The sequence below is a fragment of the Phaenicophaeus curvirostris genome, unplaced genomic scaffold (genome assembly GCF_032191515.1).
Source record: "Phaenicophaeus curvirostris isolate KB17595 unplaced genomic scaffold, BPBGC_Pcur_1.0 scaffold_50, whole genome shotgun sequence".
Lineage (NCBI taxonomy): Eukaryota > Metazoa > Chordata > Aves > Cuculiformes > Cuculidae > Phaenicophaeus > Phaenicophaeus curvirostris.
The window spans coordinates 842718-864630 of NW_027206673.1; the positions used below are offsets into that span (position 1 = coordinate 842718).

The window sequence follows — 21913 nt, forward strand, 5'->3', positions numbered from 1 at the left end:
TGGAAGCTGGACACCCAGCTTGAGGCCGCACAGCTGCCTTGAGGGCAGCGACCATGAAGGGCTGTGGATTTGGTCTCAGGTGGCTTTTCTCTCTGTTCCTGGATGTGTTTTACACCTGGATGTGCGGTGTCATGATCTGGGTGCGGAGGAACAGAGCCAGGTGAGTCACTGATTGCCCCCATGGCTTCCTGCAAGGGCTGCTCGTAGCCACAAAGCATTTCTGCTCAGGCTGCTGGGAAATGGCAAATGAGGTCTTGGCCAAAATGCACTGATAAGGTTTTGGTTATTCTCAGGTGCTTAAATTTGCATCTGAACTCCTGGGCCTTCTTTATAGGAGCCCCCTCTGACCAGAGCCGAGGTCGGCTCAAGCAGATCCTGCCTGGACATGCTCCTATCACGTTGTTCCTAAGGGGCAATCAAGGTGGGGGTGTCATTTCCCTCCCCACCAGATCTCCATCATCAGAAGTTGGGAACAAAATGTGCTGTAAGGGCACATCCTGCAAGCAAAGCACAGGTCAGTGTTAATTGGTTTGAAGAGCATCCCCAAGAGTGGAGTTTGGGGACGTCCTGGGACCTGAGGTGTTAATAGTGTAATTACAGAGCTGTGCTTGGCCAGGGGGATTCCCATTCCCTGGATGGCTGCTGGGAGAAAGCTTTTCATCATGTTTCCACTAGTAAAACTCGGTATCTTGGGTTTACAGAAGGTCTCCCCAAAGGCACTGGTGGGGTAAATGTCTGGTGGAGGAAAGGAGCAATGTTTAACAGGGCTGACTTTAAGTTTACAGGAATACCAGGTAGTTAGAAGGTGGTGGCTGAAGCCATTAGAAATTTTCCTGTATTCCTTTTGTATGCGGCATTGATACTGTCAGGTCTTTCTGAGGTCTGGGTGTTAACAGGAGATTAGAGGAATAGAAAGTGTCTTTGGTCAAACTCTGACCCACTGGAAAAAGTCAGAACAGCGAGGCTCCCGCTCAGTGCAGAACTGAAACTGTTGAGCAGAGGGCAGTTATCTGAAGAGTTGGGCAACCAAGAATTTCATCTGTACTGGCCATGGATCATGAAATGACGATGAGGCGTCGCCTCTTGGTTGTGAAGCCAGATCTAAGTTCAGTTCTAGGATTTGGGGAGTTGAGGGAGGGAATTTTGCTTTCGTGTAGCTTATATCAAAATTGATTTGTCCTCCGAGTTTCCAGAAGGTGTTTGTAACCCTGAAACCAAACCTGTACCATATTCCAAAAGTCAGGTTTTGGAATCTTGAGCTCTTGGTCACAGGGCAGAGCAGCCTGGCCTGTATCTGTGCTGGGGTGCTAGTTTTCTACAGGGATGAGCGCGAGGAAGGTGACTGAGGGGTGCTGAGTGGTCCCACTGCAGGCTCAGTGTATTGTCTTGCATGTGCTGAGGGACCAAAGGAGGCTGGTGGATTTCTCAAGTTTAGACAAGGAAGGGGAAAAGGCAAAAAGGAAGCACGCATCTCAATGGTGATGTTGTCAGTCACGCTTGTTGAAACTGCCCTGGTGAAATCCTTTGTGTGCATCGGTGTGGTGTTTGCTGTCTGTCTTTTGGGAGCATCTTCATCCAGTACAGGAGGAATTTTTTGTTTTATCTTAACTTTAATTTCCTCTCAGCCTCTTCCACCTCCTTAGAACCAAACCACCATGGGAAGAGAGGCCATAGAGTATGACCTGGAGCTGGCCCTTTGGAGGGCTGTAAAAGGCAGCGGGCTCAGGCTGGGGTGTTGACCTCAGCACAGCCAGTTGCACCTTAAATAGATCAGATGAAAATGTTCCTCGCTGGAGGATGAGCAGTGTTTCCTCGTGAATGAGGATGGTTGTTAGCCTGTGCTTGTTTCTCAGCTTGAACTCTCTAGACTGGTGGCGGAGGAATTGGAACCACTTGTGCGTTGAGTTTTGGGAGATGGAGACGGGCATGGCGAGTGTCTGAAATGCAAACTTGAGGTGTGAGGTAGGCTCTGTGGAGCCTCCTGCGATGCCTGTTGGGTGTTGTTGGGTTCTGTGCCCGCCCCCCGAGTACCAGTGCCCGTTACGTAACGGCGTTGCCGTGCTACCCCGAGGTAGCACACGAGGAGAGTGACAGTTGGAGACAGTCTGACAGTTAGAGACAGTCTCAGTTGGTGTGCTTGTGACAGCCAGGCTGGTTTTGGTGCGTCTGCAAGGTTCAGTGCCAGTTGAAGCCATGGCTCGTAGGCGCACCAAGTTTGGCTGCGTGTACCCGTGGTGCATCTGTAAGCAGCGCCGCCATGGGCCGACCAAACAAGTGCGGCCAGATGCTCTGAGAGCTCGTACCCCGAGAGCTCGTACCCCGAGAGCTCGTCGCCTGATGATTTTCTGGGTCAAGGTACTGGTACCATGATAGCGCAGGCAGCGTAACTCCAGTCGAGCCGTTTGAAGAGGTGGCAGAGGTTTAGTCTAGGGGAGGGCTGAGAGGTGGGAGGTTGAACCTTGTGCCCCTGGAGATAGTGTGGATGCGATGTGGTAGTGGTGCTGGATGTTGGGACTGCCAGGATCTGACCCAGCCTGAGCTCTTGGTAGCTCCAGAGGATGTGGAAGGTACTAGAAACAGCAAAGGTCAGCACAGCGTCTCCACTTTGAGGATTGCTTTTTGGAAGCATTAATGTTTTGTTGATAACGCCTCTTGCAGTCAAGACACCGTCTTTTTTGTGTGTCGTTTTCTGTTTGCCACGACTCCTCTGTAGAGGTTCCCTGCCCTCGACATGGTTGGTGTTTCCCAGCGGGTTGAAAGACGCTGGGAAAGCTGCTGATTTGGCACCCGGGTCCTCTTCCTCACCTGCTGTTGGTGTCACCAGCCTGTTCAACTGCTGCTGCTGTAACCGATTTCTAGTTTGTTGATCTTGATAGAAAGGGCGCAGAGGGATCGGGGAAGCGTGGGTGGTTTTATTCTCTGCCATGTTTGCAATGATTTAAATCCAATATGACCATGATCCTAGCTGAATGGTTCCTTTGCAGCAATGATAGGATGAGAGGACATGGCCTCAGGTTGGTCCAAGGGAGGTTTAGATCGGGTATTAGGAAAAACTTCTTTACTGACAGGGGCTGCCCAGGGCAGTGGTGGAGTCTCCATCCCTCGAGGGGTTCAAAGCACATGTGGACACGGCACTCTGGGTTTAGCAGGCACGGCGGTGTTGTGCTGACAGTTGGACTGGATGAACTTGGAGGTCTTTTCCAACCTTAATGATTACGTAACTCCCTGGCTGTGGGGGCTGTTTGAAGACACAAGGGCAGAGCACTCTCTTCTACCAAGACCTCATTTCTTTACTTCAGTGAGGTCTCATCCAGATTCGGCCTCGGGGGTTAACCTGCCAGGGGTCCTGCACCATGTGAGGGAGGGAAAGCCCGTGGTGGTGTGACCTTCAGCTACTGCGTGGGGCAGTCGCAGGGGAAAACAAAGGTGTTTAACTTCAGCTGACAGCACTTCATGTGTGTTAAACGCTGCCACAGCTGAGCTTTTGGTTTATGGGAATCATTTTCCTTTTGGCGGGCAGATTGACTCGTCTTGGAGACGTGCACGATCATAAATGCCCTGGAGAAAACTGCTTCCACATGAAGCTCGAATGTGGGACAGGACAGGGGCCCAGGGCTTGGCTGCTCTGCTCCGTCCTGCAGCGGCTGCGCGGCTCGGATGGGCCGGTGCCTGCGCCCTTGTGGGTCCAAAGTTCATGCCGTGATTTCAAACAAGGCCGGGTAATTGGAGGAGGAGCTGTGTCACTGGGTTTGGTTATGGTTTTGAATAGGATTTTACATGAGAAAATAGAAATGTGTATTGAAAGGAGAAGGGAGCAAGCGGGGCGAAAAAGGAGAAGGGGGAGAATGGGGCGAAAAAGGAGAAGGGGGAGAAGGGGGCAACTTTTAGGGATTGACTGTTCTGGCACCCTGGCCCAAGGGGTAGCACTGGGCATACATCAATGTCTGGCATGGGCCAGGTTTCCATGGTTATGCTACCCCTTCCTCTGCGCTGAGGAAGGGTGAAAGGAGAATTCCCTTAGTTCTTTCCTAATGTGTTTGCAGTTTCTCCATGCTCCCTGGGTCAGCAGGTGCATTTTTGCAAGCAGATCCTTGCACACAAATGGTTTTTTCCAGAGCCACCCCAGCTGGCAGTGTCCAGGGTCTCAGCTGTAGCCCCTCAGCTTGCTCCATCACTGCATCCCTGCTTTGGGAGGACTTTGGAAAGGAGCTGCCAGCTTTCAGCTCTCTCCCTAGCAGCTTTTTCCAGCGAAAGGACTGCCCGAGCCATCAGGCAGGAGCACTTGGGCCCAGTCTGGGCTGTGCAGAGCCCTCTGCCACTGCCGCCAGTTAATTTCTGGTACCTTCGAAACCTTATTCTCTCCTAAAATCTTTCCTCCTTCTGCTTATTTCAGGAATTCTGTCACTCGGTTGTTTCAAAGAGGCAGGTAACAATACCAAAAGCTGAATTGTCTCAAAATCCCAAGCGTTGCACTGAGCAGACGCCTGTCTAAGTTTGTGATTATTCAGCCTCTTGCCTTTGCTCCGGTACTTTGCCCACCCAAGCTGCTGTGGTTGGCATGGTGGCACCATCACATGCCGAGATAACTCAACGCTTTGGAGTCTAAATTGGACATGTTGGAGATGAAAGTGCCTTCCAGAGGAAGCACTGCTGGGGAGTTGGAAGATCCTTATGGCTGGCAAAAAGAGGGGAGCTTCCTGCCTCTTGGGTGATGTAGCATTGCGAAGGGGCTGGAGTTTGTCCTCAGAGTGAAGCGGGGTACTTAAAAACCTTTAGAAGGAAGACCAATCTTCTATGGGTCCCTACTTCCAACAGCGCTGCTTTGAGCGCTTCCACGAGGCCCTAGCACACAAAGGATGCTAAACTTCCATGAGCCATAGGAATAAATATAATATGTTATATGACTATAGCAAGTTATAGCTTGCTTGTTGATTCCGCAAGTCCTGCCCGCTTTGTTGCAAGTCAGTATTTTGCTTACTAACAAATTACTTGGCAGAGATAGATCTAGAAAATATAAATTTAGCTTTTCAGCTTAAGTAGTAGTGATAAGCATAAGAAATTGTACTGAAAATATGTCTTGAGGCTTGACTAAATAGTGATAAGAGAGGAAAATTAACGAAAACAGTTTTAAATAAGTTTTATTTATTTTTGCATAATCTCCTAAATGCAACTAAGATGGCCATTGTTTCCAAAGGTAAACCAGCTACAAGTTACTTCAGCTCTGAATGGCAGCATCTAGAGGGAGTGATTAAATCAATTCCATAAATATTTCAAGCTTTTTGGCTGTACTTTATTTAAACAAGTCCTAACTTTTTCCTTAAAGTCAAGGTAAAGCTAAGAGTATCTTCTCATATTTACATGGCACTCAGTGTTTTTCTTCTTAAAAAAAAAAAGGAATTCTGAATGTGACAATTATTTGAAAATTGAATTCTGAATTTCCAGTAAGGACATATATTACAAATAATAATCAGAACGCCTAAAAGTTATCTGTGATATCCTATGGTGCACTACTGCAGACAGGACCTCACAACTCTCCCTTGGCACAAAATGAACATGCTACATACACAAAATATGAAGGAGCAGAGGCAGTGCCACCTCTCTGCCCCCCTTACAACCTGACTGCAAACAGCTCTGCCGGTGCTGACTGATCTGGCAGCAGCTTTCAAAACCCAGTTCTTGCCTCCATGCAAGATGGAGAGCCATAAGAACCATTATAGGACTGGAATCCCTTTTTCCAAGTGTAAATAAAACCCATATAGAAGGGAAGAGGATGCTTTTTAAAGAGAGAACGCGGGCCTGGGAGAAAAAGAGGAAGGTGTATCACAGGATAAAAAGTCATACCCATTAGTAACAGTTGCTCACCATCAGCTGACTGTCAGTGCCTACCAAATACTCAGGTGGTGGGATTGTAAGGAACAGACACTGTGCCATTTCCTGCATTTTGCAGCAGCAGCCTGGGATAAGTGCTGCTCAGCAGCAACCATCAACTGCTCATCAACTGCTGCTTCCACTTGCTCCTTGGTAACTAGTTTGAAGTAACCCATAAGGACACATCAAAATCAGCTGCCGCAGAAGTCAGTTATCAACAGCTAATGAGCAGTATAATGTATGCAAATTCTTAACAGCCTGACAAAGAGCAACAGCAGCAACTGCACCAACAGGTCATCAGTAAATCGAACAGCACCTACTCAAGTCTGCAACTGAACAGGGATTTACACAGAGGTCACAAGGCTGTGACAATTTAACGTCTTGTGTACTTTGTTTAGGAGAACTGAACAAGTAAGAACAAGTTCTTAAGTACCAGCCTTAGTAAAAAGCTGATTTACCACAACACTCCTTGCAGTCAGTATTTTGAAGTTATCAGGCATAAACATTTTGAACGTAACAATTAATGAAGGCTGTTATTTGATAACTTGCTTAAGCCCACAGAAATTCAGGTTGTCACCAAAAAAAACCAAATTCTCATCTCTGTTCCTCACACTGACACTAGCACTTGTGTGGCCAGCGTTCCTACAGAGCTGATCAGTCTGAAGCCTTTCTGACAAGGAGTTAGTTTTCATTAGTACCAGTCTCTCTTGTTCAGAGTTAGCGTAAGTAATAATGCCAACACAAGAAGGAAACCAGGACAGGTACCCGAGTGGAGGGAGTGGACCACCCACACCACAGCAACTTACAGCAGTAATGAAAACTACACCCTTAGTCATGTTCATATTTAACACACTAACTAAAGTAATAGCTACGCTGCCACTAGAAAGTACAGTTCTGCCAATGACAAAATATTTAGTTGAACTACAGATGGCCATACTGACTGTTGAAAAGGTACCCATTCAGGCCTTCAGGTAGGCTTTTGTCCTCACCTGAAGAGGAATGCAATTCTCAATACACAGAACGAAACTGCTTCTTCCAAATTTTAAATTCAGGTTGATTTTTATTTATTGTACATCAGTAGCTTAATAAGCTACAACATTTATTGGGATAGAAAATTCCAACGCAGTATTTGAGATTTTGCTTAGAAATTATTTTAGAATAATATATTTTATTTTTACAGTGAACTCAAGACGTAATGTCAATGTAATAAAACACTTCAACATAGATAAAATTCTGATTTTGAGAAAATATATAAAAATCACATCTTTTATATTAAAATCTGTTTTAGGTATATACAAAATAATTATCAAAGCATTTGGTTCATACAGTGCTGCGGTAGGTCATGAAATCAACTACTTGACACAAGGGTCAGTGAGTCAGTGCTACAAACGGATGCCTGGGCAACCATCTCAAATTTGTCTGCTTGAGGACAAAATACAACAGAGTTTGTCTGTATTCATGACAAAGCTGGAAACATGAGGTAAAACGAAAGGAACCTATTAACCCTAAGAGAAAGAGACTTGTATGATGCAAAGTTTCTTGCATTGTCCCATTAAACTACTTCTGTTACACAGTGAGGAACCACATTCAGAAGATAAATGGCAGCAGTTTGTATTTGTATTATAATGTCTGTCCTCTCCAAAAACTCCCTACACTAGCAGATGGTTTTCTTGGGATTCACATCTCCATTTAGACACTTGCTAATCCAAATTCCAAAAAGCCAGAAGGAACAACTTCCTGTTACAACTCAGGTAAGAGTTTTAACTGGTGACCTGAAGAGAAGCAACATGAAAACTGTGAACCTGAAGTCATCTAGTTCATGACATACTGCGGCCATCCCATATTTAAACGTAACCATGTTTTGCAGGCAAGAATAACCAAACTAATTCCATTCACAACTACAGTACAAAATATAAAGTCATTCTCTGAAATGTTTGTTGCTCCTGGAAGGGTAACCAAAAGCATCGCTTGTATTAACAGTTTAGACTCTGTACGTCAGTTTGCCATCCAGCAGATCTGACTCAAAAAAGAGACAACATCCCATGGTCCTAACCATTTCAATATTCAGCTATGCACCAAAAGTGGTATGTTCCCCCAGTCATTCAGTTGTGAAAGAGTTGCTCAGAATTTCTGTGGTTCAAACAGTCAGTTCTTTCCCATCATATAACTCTTGCAATTGGTGTGACTCATATTTTAGGGAGGGTTTTTCAATTTGCATCCCAGGACCCATAGTGTTCTGTCCAACTATTTTAAGATTCACAACTTTTATTTTCCAGGTATTCTGCCTAACAGGACAGCTAATAAGTCCAAAAATTTGTTCAAAGATGCCCAAACAAGTGTTGTCCCCATGTATCGTGCCAGCCACAGCTACCAGCACTAACCCATGTGGAGACATGGCACACTTCAGTCCATTGGAATGCAAATTAGGGTTGAATAGAATATATTCTTCTTTAACCAATGAGAGCAGGCGAAGGGTAACCATTTCTGCACCAATATACTCTTCCATGTTTTTTTCTAATGTGTTGTAACACAACTTCATTTTAGCATCCTCCCAAAAGTGCTGTGGTCCCCATCCTTCTTCAGCTTTTACTCCCAAGGGATGTTGAGAATTCAGGAGTTCAAAGAACCATTGACAGAATTCTTCTCCTAGGTTGTGAATGTGATCTTGTGGTGGCTTTTGTCTCTCTCCGTGATTCTGCAATCAAGCACATTTTTTTCTTAGAACTATTTAGCTTCAACATGCAAGCTACCACTTAAAACAATATAACTTCATGTAAATCCTTTTCTTTTAAAACACTCTAAACCTTCAAGTGTTCTGAGACAGTCCTGAAGAAAAACTATAGAGTAAAATCTCATTTATTTTTAACATCATGATTATCTTATCTAGAGAATCTGAGTAGGTTCTTTGAAATAGAGTAAGAGTAGTTCTTCAGCTTTGTCTTGGTCTTCAAAACAAGAAGGATACAAATCCAACCTGAAAAGCCGATCTCACATTAAGGTCTATGTCACGGCTTGGCTACTGCTGGCAACAAAGAACCCCATGGCTGCTCACTCACTGTACCTCCCACAAGTGGGACTGGGAGTAGAATCAGGAAAAAAGAAGGGAAAACTCATGGGTTGGGATAAGGACAGTTTAACAGGGCAGCAAAGGAAGAGAAAATAAACCAATAATCACTCACTGCCCAAAATCCAACACCTGACATGCTACCAATCCAGAAATCCAAGCCATGCTCTGCAGCTGCACCCCCGAACCTTGCTGCAAAACTCAGTCGTGATTACCGTGTTGCTAATTGCGCCACAAACCGCATCACCTACCACGCTACGAATCATGTTGCCAGCCCCACCCCCTAGCCAACTACCCCCTTACATTCTGAGCATGATGTCATGGTATCCAATATCCCTTTGGCCAGTTTGGATCAGCTGCCCTAGCTGTACCCCAACTTCTTCTGAAAATTAACTCTATCCCAGGCAAACCCAGGACAATATATCAATTTACTAAAAAGTGCTTATAAATAAGCAATTGTGTTGATGTGTTTCTGCTGTTTCATCTTGCCTTCAGGCTCTTCTTTTTGGTAGCTTTTAATTTGGTGAATTGTGTCAGTCTCTGCATCTTCATGTAACTGATAAGAACAAATAGCACTTGGTGGGAAGACATCTTTTGATTATGTACATCCTAATAGCTGAAGCTGACAGAATACTTTGGATTTATGGGGGTATTTTGCCTACGTCAGTGGAATATGCTTACAGAATGGACAACTAATCCAGGAAGAACAGATATTCAAAGAATTAATGCCTTCCAGAAATTTTTCTCACACATCACATGCCCAAATTTAGCCCTGGCAGTAGTAAGACTGCCAAAACCCATCCAAAAGGTACTTGTTCACTTTTGTGAGTGATGTTTGTAGTCTTCACCATATTTCTAATAGGAAAAGAGCCCAAATCAAATAAAATCATACCTTTGCTCCTCCAAAATAGACAAAAATCTTATGCAATCTCAGTTATTTTTCAAATTGTACAACTGACCACTTAAAATGGACTGAGACAATAAGACATCAGGATAGGGGGACTGGAGGCATTTTCACAGAGCAGCATAGGCTTACTCCGGGAATAAAGACAATTCTGCTCAGCCTGCCAAAAAAATCTTCCCTTCAGAGTGTTATAATATCCTTTCTTCAACACTGAATGTGCTGAGAAAGTATTTTTAAGTAGTGAGACAAAGTACACATTGTTAGTAGACAGCCAAGCCTTTGTAGAATAGTTTGAAAATGCTCAGTCGAAGATTCTTGTCCTGTCTAGGAGCCTTAGAGAAGAATGGACCAGTGAAAGAAAGCATGAAACTATTCATAACACTTCTTCCACTACTTCCTCATAGGTTATGGACAAGCCACTTGTGCTCTTTTTTTCCTTGTTTAACAGAAAATGACACATACATGCCCTCCAAAAATGCACCTAAGATGTAGAGTGATAAGAAATACTTCAAAATAATTTTTAAGTTTAATGATGGGTTGCTGAAAATGACAACAAAGTGGTGGGTATAAACTTTTGAAGCCAATTCACAGTAAGTAGCAAAAGCAAGTATCAGTGAGGAACCAGTAGTCATGGTCTGAAAACCGTATCAGAAGAGGGGACAAACCACTCCAAGTGCTCTATCACTAAATATATACTGCAACAAAGTAAGCAGTAGAGATTTTTTTAGACACTATTATGGGTCAAGCTGAGAAAAAGATCTATTCCTTGCAGTTGACTTCTTGGTACGCCTACAACTATGTGCAGAAAAACAGTGAAAGTTAAGCACAAACAAGTTGCTTAGCAATTAGATATTTAAGACAGGTTTTAAAGTTGCTTATAAGAATACATTCGGTTTAGAGGATGCTTCTTTGTAAAAGAAGCATCACTGTAAAATGCAATAATCAGATGCTCAAGCAACACTCCTGTGAGCCTACTTAACTTGTGCATACACAGTTTGTTTACCCTCTGCTTTCTTTTACAATAGGTAAGACTTTTTACTTCGGAAAAATAATCCAAACTTTCCAACATAAAGACACATGACCTCCAACTGTAAGGCAAAGCATTTTTTGAACAAGAAATAAACGTACAGTAATTGTGTAGGGCTTCTCAGCATTTGGAACTTGATAACAAGATTTTTAGATGTAAACTAAACATCACAAGTTTGCTAACATCAAAGCCCAGTAAGTACTAAATTAAGTATGTTTTAAGCAAGTATTAAGTGTGAAAAGTTTGGAGACTTCAAAGTAGAAATGTTCTATTTGTTTCACAATAAATTGTACTTAATTTCTAATTCTGTTTCTAATTCTGAATTTCTAATTCATGCTATCCATCTGTTCAAAACGGTTAGAGCCACCAGAATTAAAAGAAAACAAAGGCAAAGAAAGATGTATGTGATAAATAGCCAGTTGAATTTCTCACTCTTTGTGAATGTGTTTCAACAACTTCGGAGAATTTAATTTACTTACCTTCAATCATAAAACTTTGGTTAATACTTGTGAAGTGTCCCTTCAAGAGCAACCCTTTTTTTTTCCAAAAGATGCACACAAAAAATTGTTTTGAAAACGATTCTCAGCTAAATTATAATTCTTATACGCTAATCCCCGAGAGAAAGCTCAATGCAACAGGTTATCAACATCTACAGAGCTCTAACAGTCCAGCTGGTGGGGCTGTTGCCCAGTAGGTCTCACAAGTACAGCACTTGAAAGAGCAAGGTGGCTAGTTAGAACTACTCGGTAAAGATCCAAGACTAATAAAACGCTTGAAGTTCATTACACCACAAGGATTTGCTAAATGGCAAGATTTTGAACTCCAAAATAATCTATCATTTCCAAAACAAATTTAGTTACACCATATTAAGTGTTACTAATATCAAGGAAAAAAATGACACAGACCTGGCACTGCTACAAACTTTACATTTCTGTACATTTATATAATTTCACTAAAATCCTTTCTGCACTCTAACTGAAAGACTAAGAAGGAAACCAGCTTACAGACAGCATCACTTTGATTGCACTGTCTCTACACAGTGCAAAGCCACTTAATACAGGCACTTTTCTCTCTGTTCCCTCCCTCCTGCTCAACATTTTAGACCACTATCGACAGACGTGCCCTACCAGTGGTTTCCCTGATGTGGCTGAAGGATGACTGTAAACCCTTGATTTATACCAAAACTTAAAAAAATTACAAGGGGCTATGCAGGGTTTCTGTATTAACAACAGTGTTTTCAGTTGTCCCTGAATCCACAGAATTAATTGTGCATAACTTCTATTTTAGCTTACAGTATAACTTAAAAACTCCAAGCACTGAGAAGATCCCACACATTAGAATTCAAATGCACTAAGGTACTTCGCAAGACAGAGCAGAAGATTGTGCTCTGCAAGTGATATGTTGGCACAGATATCTTTAAATTATGTACCTAAAAAAAAAAACAAACCCAAAAAAACCACACAAACAAAAAACAAAACACCAAACAAACCAAACCAAATCAAAAAAAGGAAGAGTTAAAGACTTTCAGTACCTTCCTAAACACAATTTGGATATTTGGATGTACATTAGAGCATTTATACTGGATATCTTGCAAAAGCAACACTAAGCATCCTCAAGCATCTCAGAAAGCAGCACTCACCTCTGCATGTGTTTTTTTCTCTTCTGATTCTGAGGCATATGTTGTGAGCTTCCCACTCCAGTATTGCTTTACACAATCAATGAGTTGATGCTTCTCAGAGGAAGGGGGAACTGGAATTTCTTGTGCTGCTAAATACTTAAAAATTATTTCTCGATAGACTTTTCTGCGTTTCAGAAGTTCTTCTGCACTTTGGCTGTAAACCAAAATGGCCTGAATGGCTTCTGCAAGTAAAGAAATTTAAGTTAGCAGTTGCTTTCCTCATGATTAAAATGCAAACCTAAGCCATTTCTTGAACTCGTGACCAGCACCAAACACAAACCAAGACAAATCTAAATGAAATGCAAAGACTTTAAATTTTGTTTGCAAACTAATCATATTAGACACAGAAGATACCTAAGAACATATTTCAAAAAAGTGTTGGTTTTACTGAAGACTTTGCTATCTTGTAATCCCTACTTCCAGCATCCATGACTGCTTAGAATTATGTATTACTTCAGCTTGAAGGATGCAATTTTTACTTCCAAATGAAATTACTAATATTTTTCAAATATTTTCAAGCCATTTAGAAACTTCAAGTGCTTCAAGAAGTACAAAGATTCTTGCGCACGACACATTTTGCCTATACTTCCTGAGATGCAGGAAATAAGTTCCTGTAACATTAAATTATTTAGGTCTTCCGGCTTCGTGTCACCACACAGCACTTTCACTTAGCAAAACCTGAGCCTGGTTTCACTTTCCATTTGAAAAGCTCTAGGATATTCAAAACAAACCATCCACATGTCTTCTTGGAAGCAAGACTACACAGAGAAAGAAGAAACAGACATATATTTTATAGTTCTTCTGAATATGGAATCTGAGTTTTAATTTCTGCATCAAATGGGTAGATCACACAATTCAGTCAGAGCACACACTGTTCTTCTGAAGAAAATGCAAGTTGTCAGGTTTTTTCCATAAACAGAAAATTGAAAGAAATGCAGACAGAGAGATAACTATGGTAAGCTCTGATTCCTTGTATGCTGAACAAGAACTCTAGTATCAGAAGTTTGCATTTTTCTTTGAAAAAATACACAGTAGTGGAAGTGAGTTTCCACCTAGGTTCCTGAAGATACACAGAGATGGAATTAAATCTGTTTCATTTCCACATTAATAAAGTTACTACTCCCAGGTTTGTAAGAAAACACCACGTATTGTCACACAATGATAGTGTGCACTGAAATGTTACATTAAGAAAATCAGCTACAAGGCTCTGTGGCAAAATCAAGAAACATGAAACTGAAATTCATTTCACTTTTGAAGTAGCTGCAGTAGCCATTTCTCACCTGAACTGAGGTTGGGTACTTACCATGATACCTATAAAAATCGTATGTTTAAACAAGAAGAGGCTAATAGCTGAAATTAAAAATTAACATATTTTAAATAAACCTACAATCACTGTGAAAAGCAGATAAAAAAAGAAGCAAAAACTACAGGCATAAGACCTTTTTAAGAAATGTGCTCAGCAAATCCTACAGGTCAGCTTTGTACCACACAAAACACATTCAAGGTTTTTGGATGAGTATATTTCAAGGCAATATGCTGAGTGTCCTGAAGTAATTCAGATACAAAATTAAATGTCATGAAACAAATCACAGAATCCTAGAATGATGTGGGCTGGAAGATCATCCAGTTCCAACTCCTCTCTTTCAGCTGAAACCTGTTATCCCTCATCCAATCACTACACTCCCTGATAAAGAGCCCGTCCCCATCTTTCCTGTAGCCCCCTTTAAGTACTAGAAGGCTGCTATAAGGTCTCCCAGGAGCCTTCTCTTCTGGCTGAACAACCCCAGCTCTCTCAGCTTGTCCTGTATGGAAGGAGCTCCAGCCCTTGGATCATCTTCATGGCCCTCCTCTGGACTTGCTTTAACAGATCTATGTTCCTTCTGTGCTAGAGACCCTAGAATTGACCTCCAGTACTCCAGGTGTGGTCCCACAACAGAGTAGAGAGGCAAAATCAACTCCCCCCTCCCTAGTGGTCTCAACACCTACAAAATGATGGGGGATGGCAACACCTGAAAGTGCTGGGTTCTACAAAATATATTTGATTTGTGATTTAGCCTTTAAAAGCCTGAAATCAAATGTCATTTAATGCAAACAGCAAGAGGCACATGGGTCTTAAATATAATTTTTAAACAATAACAGGGCATAAGAAAGGGCATGACACTGCATGAAGCTCACCAGGGGGAGGGTGAAGGGTGTTCTTCGAGAGAAAAAGACCTGCTTGAGATCTGCCAATTTGCCACAAACTGCAAGCTAGGTCTGAGCACTCTAGGGTCACAGCCTGCATGGACTGGGAGGCTTTACAAGGCTCCCGACAGGACCCAGCAGTCCACAGCAGCCACCCTCAAGTCCTTGGGGACAGCTCAGTGCTCCTGCTGAGGTCAGGCACGTGCTGTTGGCATTAATGGTCTGTGGAAGTCAATGTTGGTAGGCCTCAAGCTGTGGTAGCCTCTGCAGTGGTCACTTCAGCTCGACCGGCCGACCTTTGGATATCTGAGGTGCAGCCTCTGTGGCACGGAGCAAATCTCCACTTGGGACAGAGGGAGCTGTTGGACGCCTTGGGAACTTAGACCAAGCAAGTTACACACATCCGCAAAACACAGAAATGTTCTATAAGCTAAAGCTGCTTTTCTACTACATGCAAGGCTTGAAGCTTGTGCTGCTCCTTCACATGGCAGTATTTTCTCTGTCTAGGGCAGAATATTCAATGATGCTCACGTTATAGGTCAGAGATACCTTAAGATACCTAAATTACCTTAAAGATCATACGGTGCCAACCCCCCTGCCATGGGCAGACACCTCCCACCAGACCAGGCTGCTCAAAGCCCCATCCAACCTGGCCTTGAACACCTCCAGGGCATCCACAGCTTCCCTAGTCAACCTGTGCCGGTGCCTCACCACCCTCATTGTGAAGAATTTCTTCCTAATGTCTAGTCTAAATCTAATTTGGCTGATGAGAAGCTCACCATGAGTTGGCAATGTGCTCTTGCAGCTCAGAAGGTCAACCCTACCCTGGGCTGCATCAAAAGAAATGTGGCCAGCAGGTCAAGGGAGGTGATTCTGCCCCTCTATTCCTCTCTCGTGAGACCTCATCTGGAGTACTGTGTCCAGTTCTGGAATCCTTAACGTAAGGACATGGAGCTGTTGGAATGGGTCCAGAGAAGGGCTACAAAGATGATGCGAGGGCTGGAGCGCCTTCCATGAGGACAGGCTGAGAGAGTTGGGCTTGTTCAGCCTGGAGAAGAGAAGGCTCGGAGGAGATATTATAGTGACTTTCCAGTAACAGAAGGGGGCCTACAAGAAAGCTGGGGAGGGACTGTTTACAAAGTCTTGTAGTGACAGGACAAGGGGCAACGGGCATAAAATGGAGAAGGGAATATTTAGACTAGACATTAGGAAGAATTTCTTCAATGTGAGAGCGTGAGGCACCAGCACAGGTTGCCCAGGGAAGCTGTGGCTGCCCCATCCCTGGAGGTGTTCAAGGCCAGGGTGGATGGGGCCTTGGGCAGCCTGGGCTGGTGGGAGGTGTTCCTGTCCGTGGCAGGGGGCTGGAACTGGATCATCTTTAAGGTCCCTTCCAACCCAAACTATTCTATGAGCCTAATTTAAATTCCTCGGCCCACGCCTCTCCCCGCCGCAGGAGCAGCCTCCCCGCAGCCAGCACCGAGGCAGCCGCGGCTGCGGCCTCCGCGGGGCGAAGGAGCGTCCCCCTCCCCACCCCAACCCCCACCGCGAGCCCAGAGCCGCCCCGGGCAGGGAACGGGGACCCGTGATCTCCGCCGGCAGGGGGAGGGGAGCCAGGAACGGGAAGAAAGGCGCAGGGAGGAAGGAGCAGAGAATCAGGGAAGCAGAGAAACGGGGGAGGAAAGAGCAGGGATCAGGCTCCAGCGATCCCTGCCGGCAGGGAACAGGGAATGGGGAGCAGGGAGGAGGCTCCCTCGATCCCCGCCGGCAGGGAGCGGGGAGCAGGGCGAGGCTGCCGCGCACCTTGTCGGCTCTCCGGGTGCACCATGCGGTTGGTGACGGTGTCGGCCAGCTCCAGCAGCTCCCGGCACCCGGCGCGCTCCCGCTCGCTCAGCCCCAGCGCCGCCATCGCCCCGAGCGGGAGGCGCCGCCCCGCCCCGCAGCGCCGCCTGCCTGTCCTGCGGCCGCCGCTGGGAGCGCTCTGCGGGTCTGATGGCAGCGTTGGTGTGAACTTCGCAACAGTCACAACTGCTGTTAATTTGGAGCTGGCTCCAGCTCTCTGCCCGGCCTTCAAGATAAGAAAAGGCTGCGAACAGAGCTGATGGCAGCAGGCACCGCTTCATATATATATATATATATATGGACTTTATGATGGAGCCAGCAGGTTGAGGGAGGTGATTCTGCCCCTCTGCTCCGCTCTTGTGGGACCCCACCTGGAGCATTGTGTCCAGTTCTGGAGTCCCCGGTATATGAAGGATATGGAACTGTAAGAATGGGTCCAGAGGAGGCCACAGAGATGATCCAAGGGCTGGGGGACCTCTGCTATGAGGAGAGGCTGAGAGGGTTAGGATTGTTCAGCCTGGAGAAGAGAAGGCTCAGAGGACACCCTATAGCAGCCTTCCAGTACCTGAAGGGGGCTACAAGAAGGCTCGAGTGGGACTTTTGAGAAGGGCATGTAGTGGTAGGACAAGGGGGAATGGCTATAAAATTTAGATTAGACGTTAGGAAAAATTTCTTCATGATGAGGATGGTGAGACACTGGCACAGGTTGCCCAGGGAAGCTGTGGATGCCCCATCCCTGGAGGTGTTCAAGGCCAGGTTGGATAGGAGGTGTCCTAGCCCATAGCAGGGGGCGTGGAACTGGATGCTAAAGCTTTAAGGTCCCTTCCTACCCAAACCATTCTATGATTCTGTAATTAAGTATCAGCCTTCCCTTCCTTCATGTGGTGAACACATCACGCTAATTGTGTTCCCCCACTCAAGCCAGCACAGCATTGCTACAGAGTGCTCAGAACCCAGTCTGCTCTCCACCGCTGGCCCCCAGGGTGTACTGCAACTTCCCTGCCTTATCCCTTGCAAAACCAGCTGCAGCTGCAAAGAATCATAGAATTGCTAGTTTGGAAAAGACCTTTTAAATCACCAAGTCCAACCCTACCTGTCCACTGCTAAAGAAGAGCAGAAAGTGGAATTTTCCTACACCGGTTTACTTGAACAATGTATTTTCATCACTGGTGTAGAGTCAGCACATCTAGTCTTACTATTCCCAAGGAGCAACCTGGGGTCAGAGCATGCTCAGAGAGGAAGGCTTTACACCAACAAGGCTCCCGACAGGTCCCAGCAGTCCACGGCAGCCACCCTCGAGTCCTTGGGGGCAGCTTAGTGCTCCTGCTGAGGTCAGGCACGTGCTGTTGGCATTAATGGTCTGTGGAAGTCAATGTTGATAGGCCTCAAGCTGTGGTAGCCTCTGCAGTGGTCACTTCAGCTTGACCGGCCGACCTTTGGATATCTGAGGTGAGCCTCTGTGGCACAGAGCAAATCTTCCACTTGGGACAGAGGGAGCTGTTGGACGCCTTGGGAACTTAGACCAAGCAAGTTACACACATCCACAAGAACACAGAAATGTTCTATAAGCCAAAGCTGCCTTTCTGCTGCATGCAAGGCTTGAAGCTTGTGCTGCTCCTTCACTTGGCAGTATCTTCTCAGTCACATTATGAGTTAGAGAGAGAAAAGAATAAGGAAAAGATGGAAATGAAAGATGAATGAAAAGCAAAAAGGATGACAGTGGAAGCTTCAGGTGAGCTAAGGTGCATAAGCTACATGAGGGCTGGTGCTGAGAAAAATGCAGGTGCGACAACTCCTTGACCTCACTATGGCACTAAAAGCAGGCACCCTCATCAAACCCATGCTTTAAGGAGGAGCACAACTTTTGGTGCTAAAACTGCCTGTTGTTTCAAAACAGGAAGAACTAGAGTCCGTAAGGATACACTGACCACCACTTGAAGACAGGAGTTAAAATTACTTGGTTCTGTCACTAGGATGTGACAGAACAACTCAACTTTTCCTTATTTTAGGCTCAATTCAGATCTGTTGTAACGAATTCCCACCCTCAAGATCTCATAAACCTAACATAGAACATCTACACGAACACAGAACATGCTCCTACCCACCATGTTACACATACATTTGTTTTATTAGGTTGATGCAAAAATAATTGCCATTTTTGTCACCATAAACTGTGATGCTTATTTTGGATTAAACTTTTATTTAACTGTATTTATGCTAGTGATTTTGTTTTCACAGTTTATTCTTTTTTGTATTATGCTGTCAAATTAAAGATGGGAAAAAAGCAATTTCAAGTAACTTTGTTGTACGAGTTGAAGATGAGAAACTCTACCTCACCTGGCTTACTCACCAGACCTCTCTCCCACCAACCGTCTTAATTTTTTAAGCATCTTGACAACTTCCTGCAAGAGGTTTTCTGCAACCAAGCAGCAGCTCAAAACGCCTTCAAAGAATTCATCGGTTCCACGAGTCCAGAATTCTATGGTACCAGAATACAGACTTTTTTCTTGTTGGCAAAAATGCATAGATTCTAATGGTTCATGTATCAATCAGTAAACTTTATTCTAAGCTGAGATCGGCTGCTTTGAAGCTGGTAGTTACAAATGGCAATTATTTTTGCACCAACCTAATAGATCATTGTTTCCTCTTTAAAGTCTAAAATACTGTCCATGCAGATCTCCCAGGTTCACCAGAAGGAAAACCAATGTACATTCTGCTAGAAAAACAGCTATTCTCTGGAGCTATAACTATGAATGCAAAACAAACCAGGAACAGTTGAACCAATTTTGCTTATGAATTTTAAGTCTAACTTTCAGATAAAAATTCAGTCCTACAGCATTTGGAAAGGTTCAACACAATGTTTGCTGACTGCTGTGCCAAATTTCCCCTCGTGTACAACTAGAGTGCTATGTAACAGCTTCTGTTGACAAGACATATACCTGCCCTTGCCATACAGCTATTAAAAATTCCACAAGGCCAGTTACTTGTGCACTCATGTTAAAGGAGGACTTCTCTACACAACACGCAGCGCAGAATTCTATATATCATTAGTTTACAAAGCAAAATTGGTTCATCAGAAAATGGGACAACCTACCTGCCACCAAGGCAATTTTGCTGCCGAAATCTTGAATTTTTAAAATTAATCCTGCAAGCTTAAAATTAAGGAAATGCATCTGAGAAATACAAATGACCTTTCACTTAAGTTTTGCTTACATTTCAATAAACCTATTTAGATTTGCAGTCTTCACTGAAGTAATAGCTAACTGAATATTCTAGGACTTGAAATAAAAAAAATGCAAGATGCCATTTTTCAAATTAGATTATTTTGAGACATTTACTGAAAAGAGAATGAAATTCTTTTTGGCCAGTTGCCTTAGAGTGGTCACATTCCCATTAATCTTGAGAGAAGAAAAGTGCATTGTCATCACAGTGATTGGAGAGTCTCTTTAATGATCAGATCTCTTCTTATTTTAAATGAAGGCCATCACTTTTAGCAGGTTTACACCTATAATTTTTAAGGGCTTTCCCTTTAGAGGTGGTGATGGGAACAGAGAAAAATCTCTGAAATAGGTTTAATTATCTTGTCTTTCCAATAACTCAGAACAACCTGCACAGTTTTTATTCAAACTTGACTTTGATCATTGTCAAGGAATGTAAACTGGTGTTCCCATAGAGGAATAAATGGGAAAATCATTAGCCTATATAAACAAAAGCTGAATAGAACCCTTGCAACATTAAACTGCAGTTATAATTCAGAAAGTCACTACGAGTGATCCTCTCCTCCATCCTGTCCCTCTCCCCCAACTCAAAATTCTATTTACTGCAAATTATATCCCTAAAAAGTCAACCATCCCTTTTTTTTTTCCCCTATGAGGCAGTGCAGAAGTCAAGCACTGAGACAAAGTACTGGATTTAATGATATTGATACACAGGAATATAGCGTCAGGTAGTGCTAGATAGTGCTCTCAAGTCCCATAGGCACTGCTCTGGCACCAGCAAGACAGGTTATTTGGATTGGCAAGAACTAAACTTCACTGAAATACCAGTTACAGACTTTCCCCCCCGCTTCCTTTGAAAGCTAAGCAAACTCCAGGTAATTCTATTGAGAAATTTTTCCTTCTGCTTGAATTGTTAGCATGTCAAATGAATTACAATAAAGTCCAGGGCGCTAAAGTTTGCAGCTGGTATGTTAAGATATTTCACAGTGAATTTATCAAATGGCTTATGTATACCTCACAGTTCTGGTAACTATTTTGCCTGCTACAATACCAGAGATTTGAGAGCCCTTGCCCTTATACCCGAACTTAACTTTTTTTAGCAAAGACCCTGTCAAAATTATACAAAGCAGAAATTAAATACATGCTTCAAGTTACCAACAACAACAAAAAAAGGCAGCATTCAAAATTTTGTAGAAGACAGTCAAAATCTGAGATCAAAGGACATTAAGAATTTACAGGACTGTGAATAATAAATCTCAATAACCCAGCATTTTCAGATGACAGTATTTAACTTTTTGGCGTGAAAAAAAAAATAAATTGCACTGTCTTTATTTCTGGACTACAGCTTTCAATCAAGGGGACTGAACAAAACAATGGAAAACACACTAGAAGTTACTATCGCTAAGAGCAGCAAGACTGGAAACAAACATAAGCTCATGAAATGCCACAACTGAGGCTCAGCTCTCTGCATTTGTGCCAACCAATCTTCCCAGGAGGGGAGGTTTAAGCCAGCATTTGGTACTTGTAACAGTGCCACTGAAGAATCTTTAACAACTTCATGATGGAGGAAAAACTAGAAGCAGAGATATCTTAAAACTGCTGCATCCAGACTTGTCTGTGGCTCAAAATTCAGCTTTCAAGCCTTACACAATAGCTTCAGAGTGTTGAACTTCACCTGCATTTTGAAGGCACTGCCTCGCACGAATAAATACAATTCAAGACATTAAATCGAACACAGATTTTCTGATTTCTTGAAATACCACATACAACTTTTCCTAGCAAGCTTTAATATATTCCTCCCAAACACTACTGACTCTCTCTGCCCTGCCAACCTTACGATGTTCCCTATATGCATGTTAAAACCCACTCTTCATGAGCCTTTTCTCACCAGATCGGAAACTTGACAGGCCTGCGTTGCCTAGAGATCTGGGCTGAGCAGATTACAATTTCCCCTGGTGATCAATTCTCTTTATCGGGGAGCATATCATCCATATGCTTGTATCCATGATGCTTGTAAATTACTTGGGTATACTTGCAAATTAAGAAGTCTGGTTCTTAAAGCTGCCAGTGTTTTCGAGATTGTTAAAGACAGTCACATCTGAGGAATGGATAGCCTGATGCCGAAGGTTCA

At 43.7% G+C, this 21913-nt stretch overlaps 3 protein-coding genes across 3 annotated transcripts in view; 1 reads left to right on the forward strand and 2 right to left on the reverse strand.

Annotated features, from left to right (window-relative positions):
• Positions 1-21913, forward strand: part of LOC138733954 (AT-rich interactive domain-containing protein 1A-like) — a 777561-nt gene that overhangs the window by 250098 nt on the left and 505550 nt on the right. The window lies entirely within an intron of this gene.
• LOC138733960 (AT-rich interactive domain-containing protein 1A-like) overlaps positions 1-21913 on the reverse strand; it is a 505727-nt gene that overhangs the window by 45783 nt on the left and 438031 nt on the right. The gene's annotated exons all lie outside the window — the stretch shown is intronic.
• LOC138733963 (uncharacterized protein C3orf38 homolog) lies at positions 6993-16631 on the reverse strand. Its single transcript, XM_069881484.1, has 3 exons — positions 16526-16631; positions 12503-12723; positions 6993-8563 (listed from the first exon to the last, which is right to left on the reverse strand). Exons 1-3 carry the CDS (start codon positions 16629-16631, stop codon positions 8006-8008), a joined length of 885 nt encoding a protein of 294 aa, XP_069737585.1. The 3' UTR covers positions 6993-8005.

Excerpts from the sequence above, each read along its gene's own strand:
- LOC138733963 (XM_069881484.1), bottom strand. The coding sequence starts at position 16,631 with ATGGCGGCGCTGGGGCTGAGCGAGCGGGAGCGCGCCGGGTGCCGGGAG. Across the intron at positions 12,724-16,525 it reads GCACCCGGAGAGCCGACAAG|AAGCCATTCAGGCCATTTTG; the intron begins GTGCGCGGCAGC and ends CTTTACTTGCAG. Across the intron at positions 8,564-12,502 it reads AGAAAAAAACACATGCAGAG|AATCACGGAGAGAGACAAAA; the intron begins GTGAGTGCTGCT and ends GCTTGATTGCAG.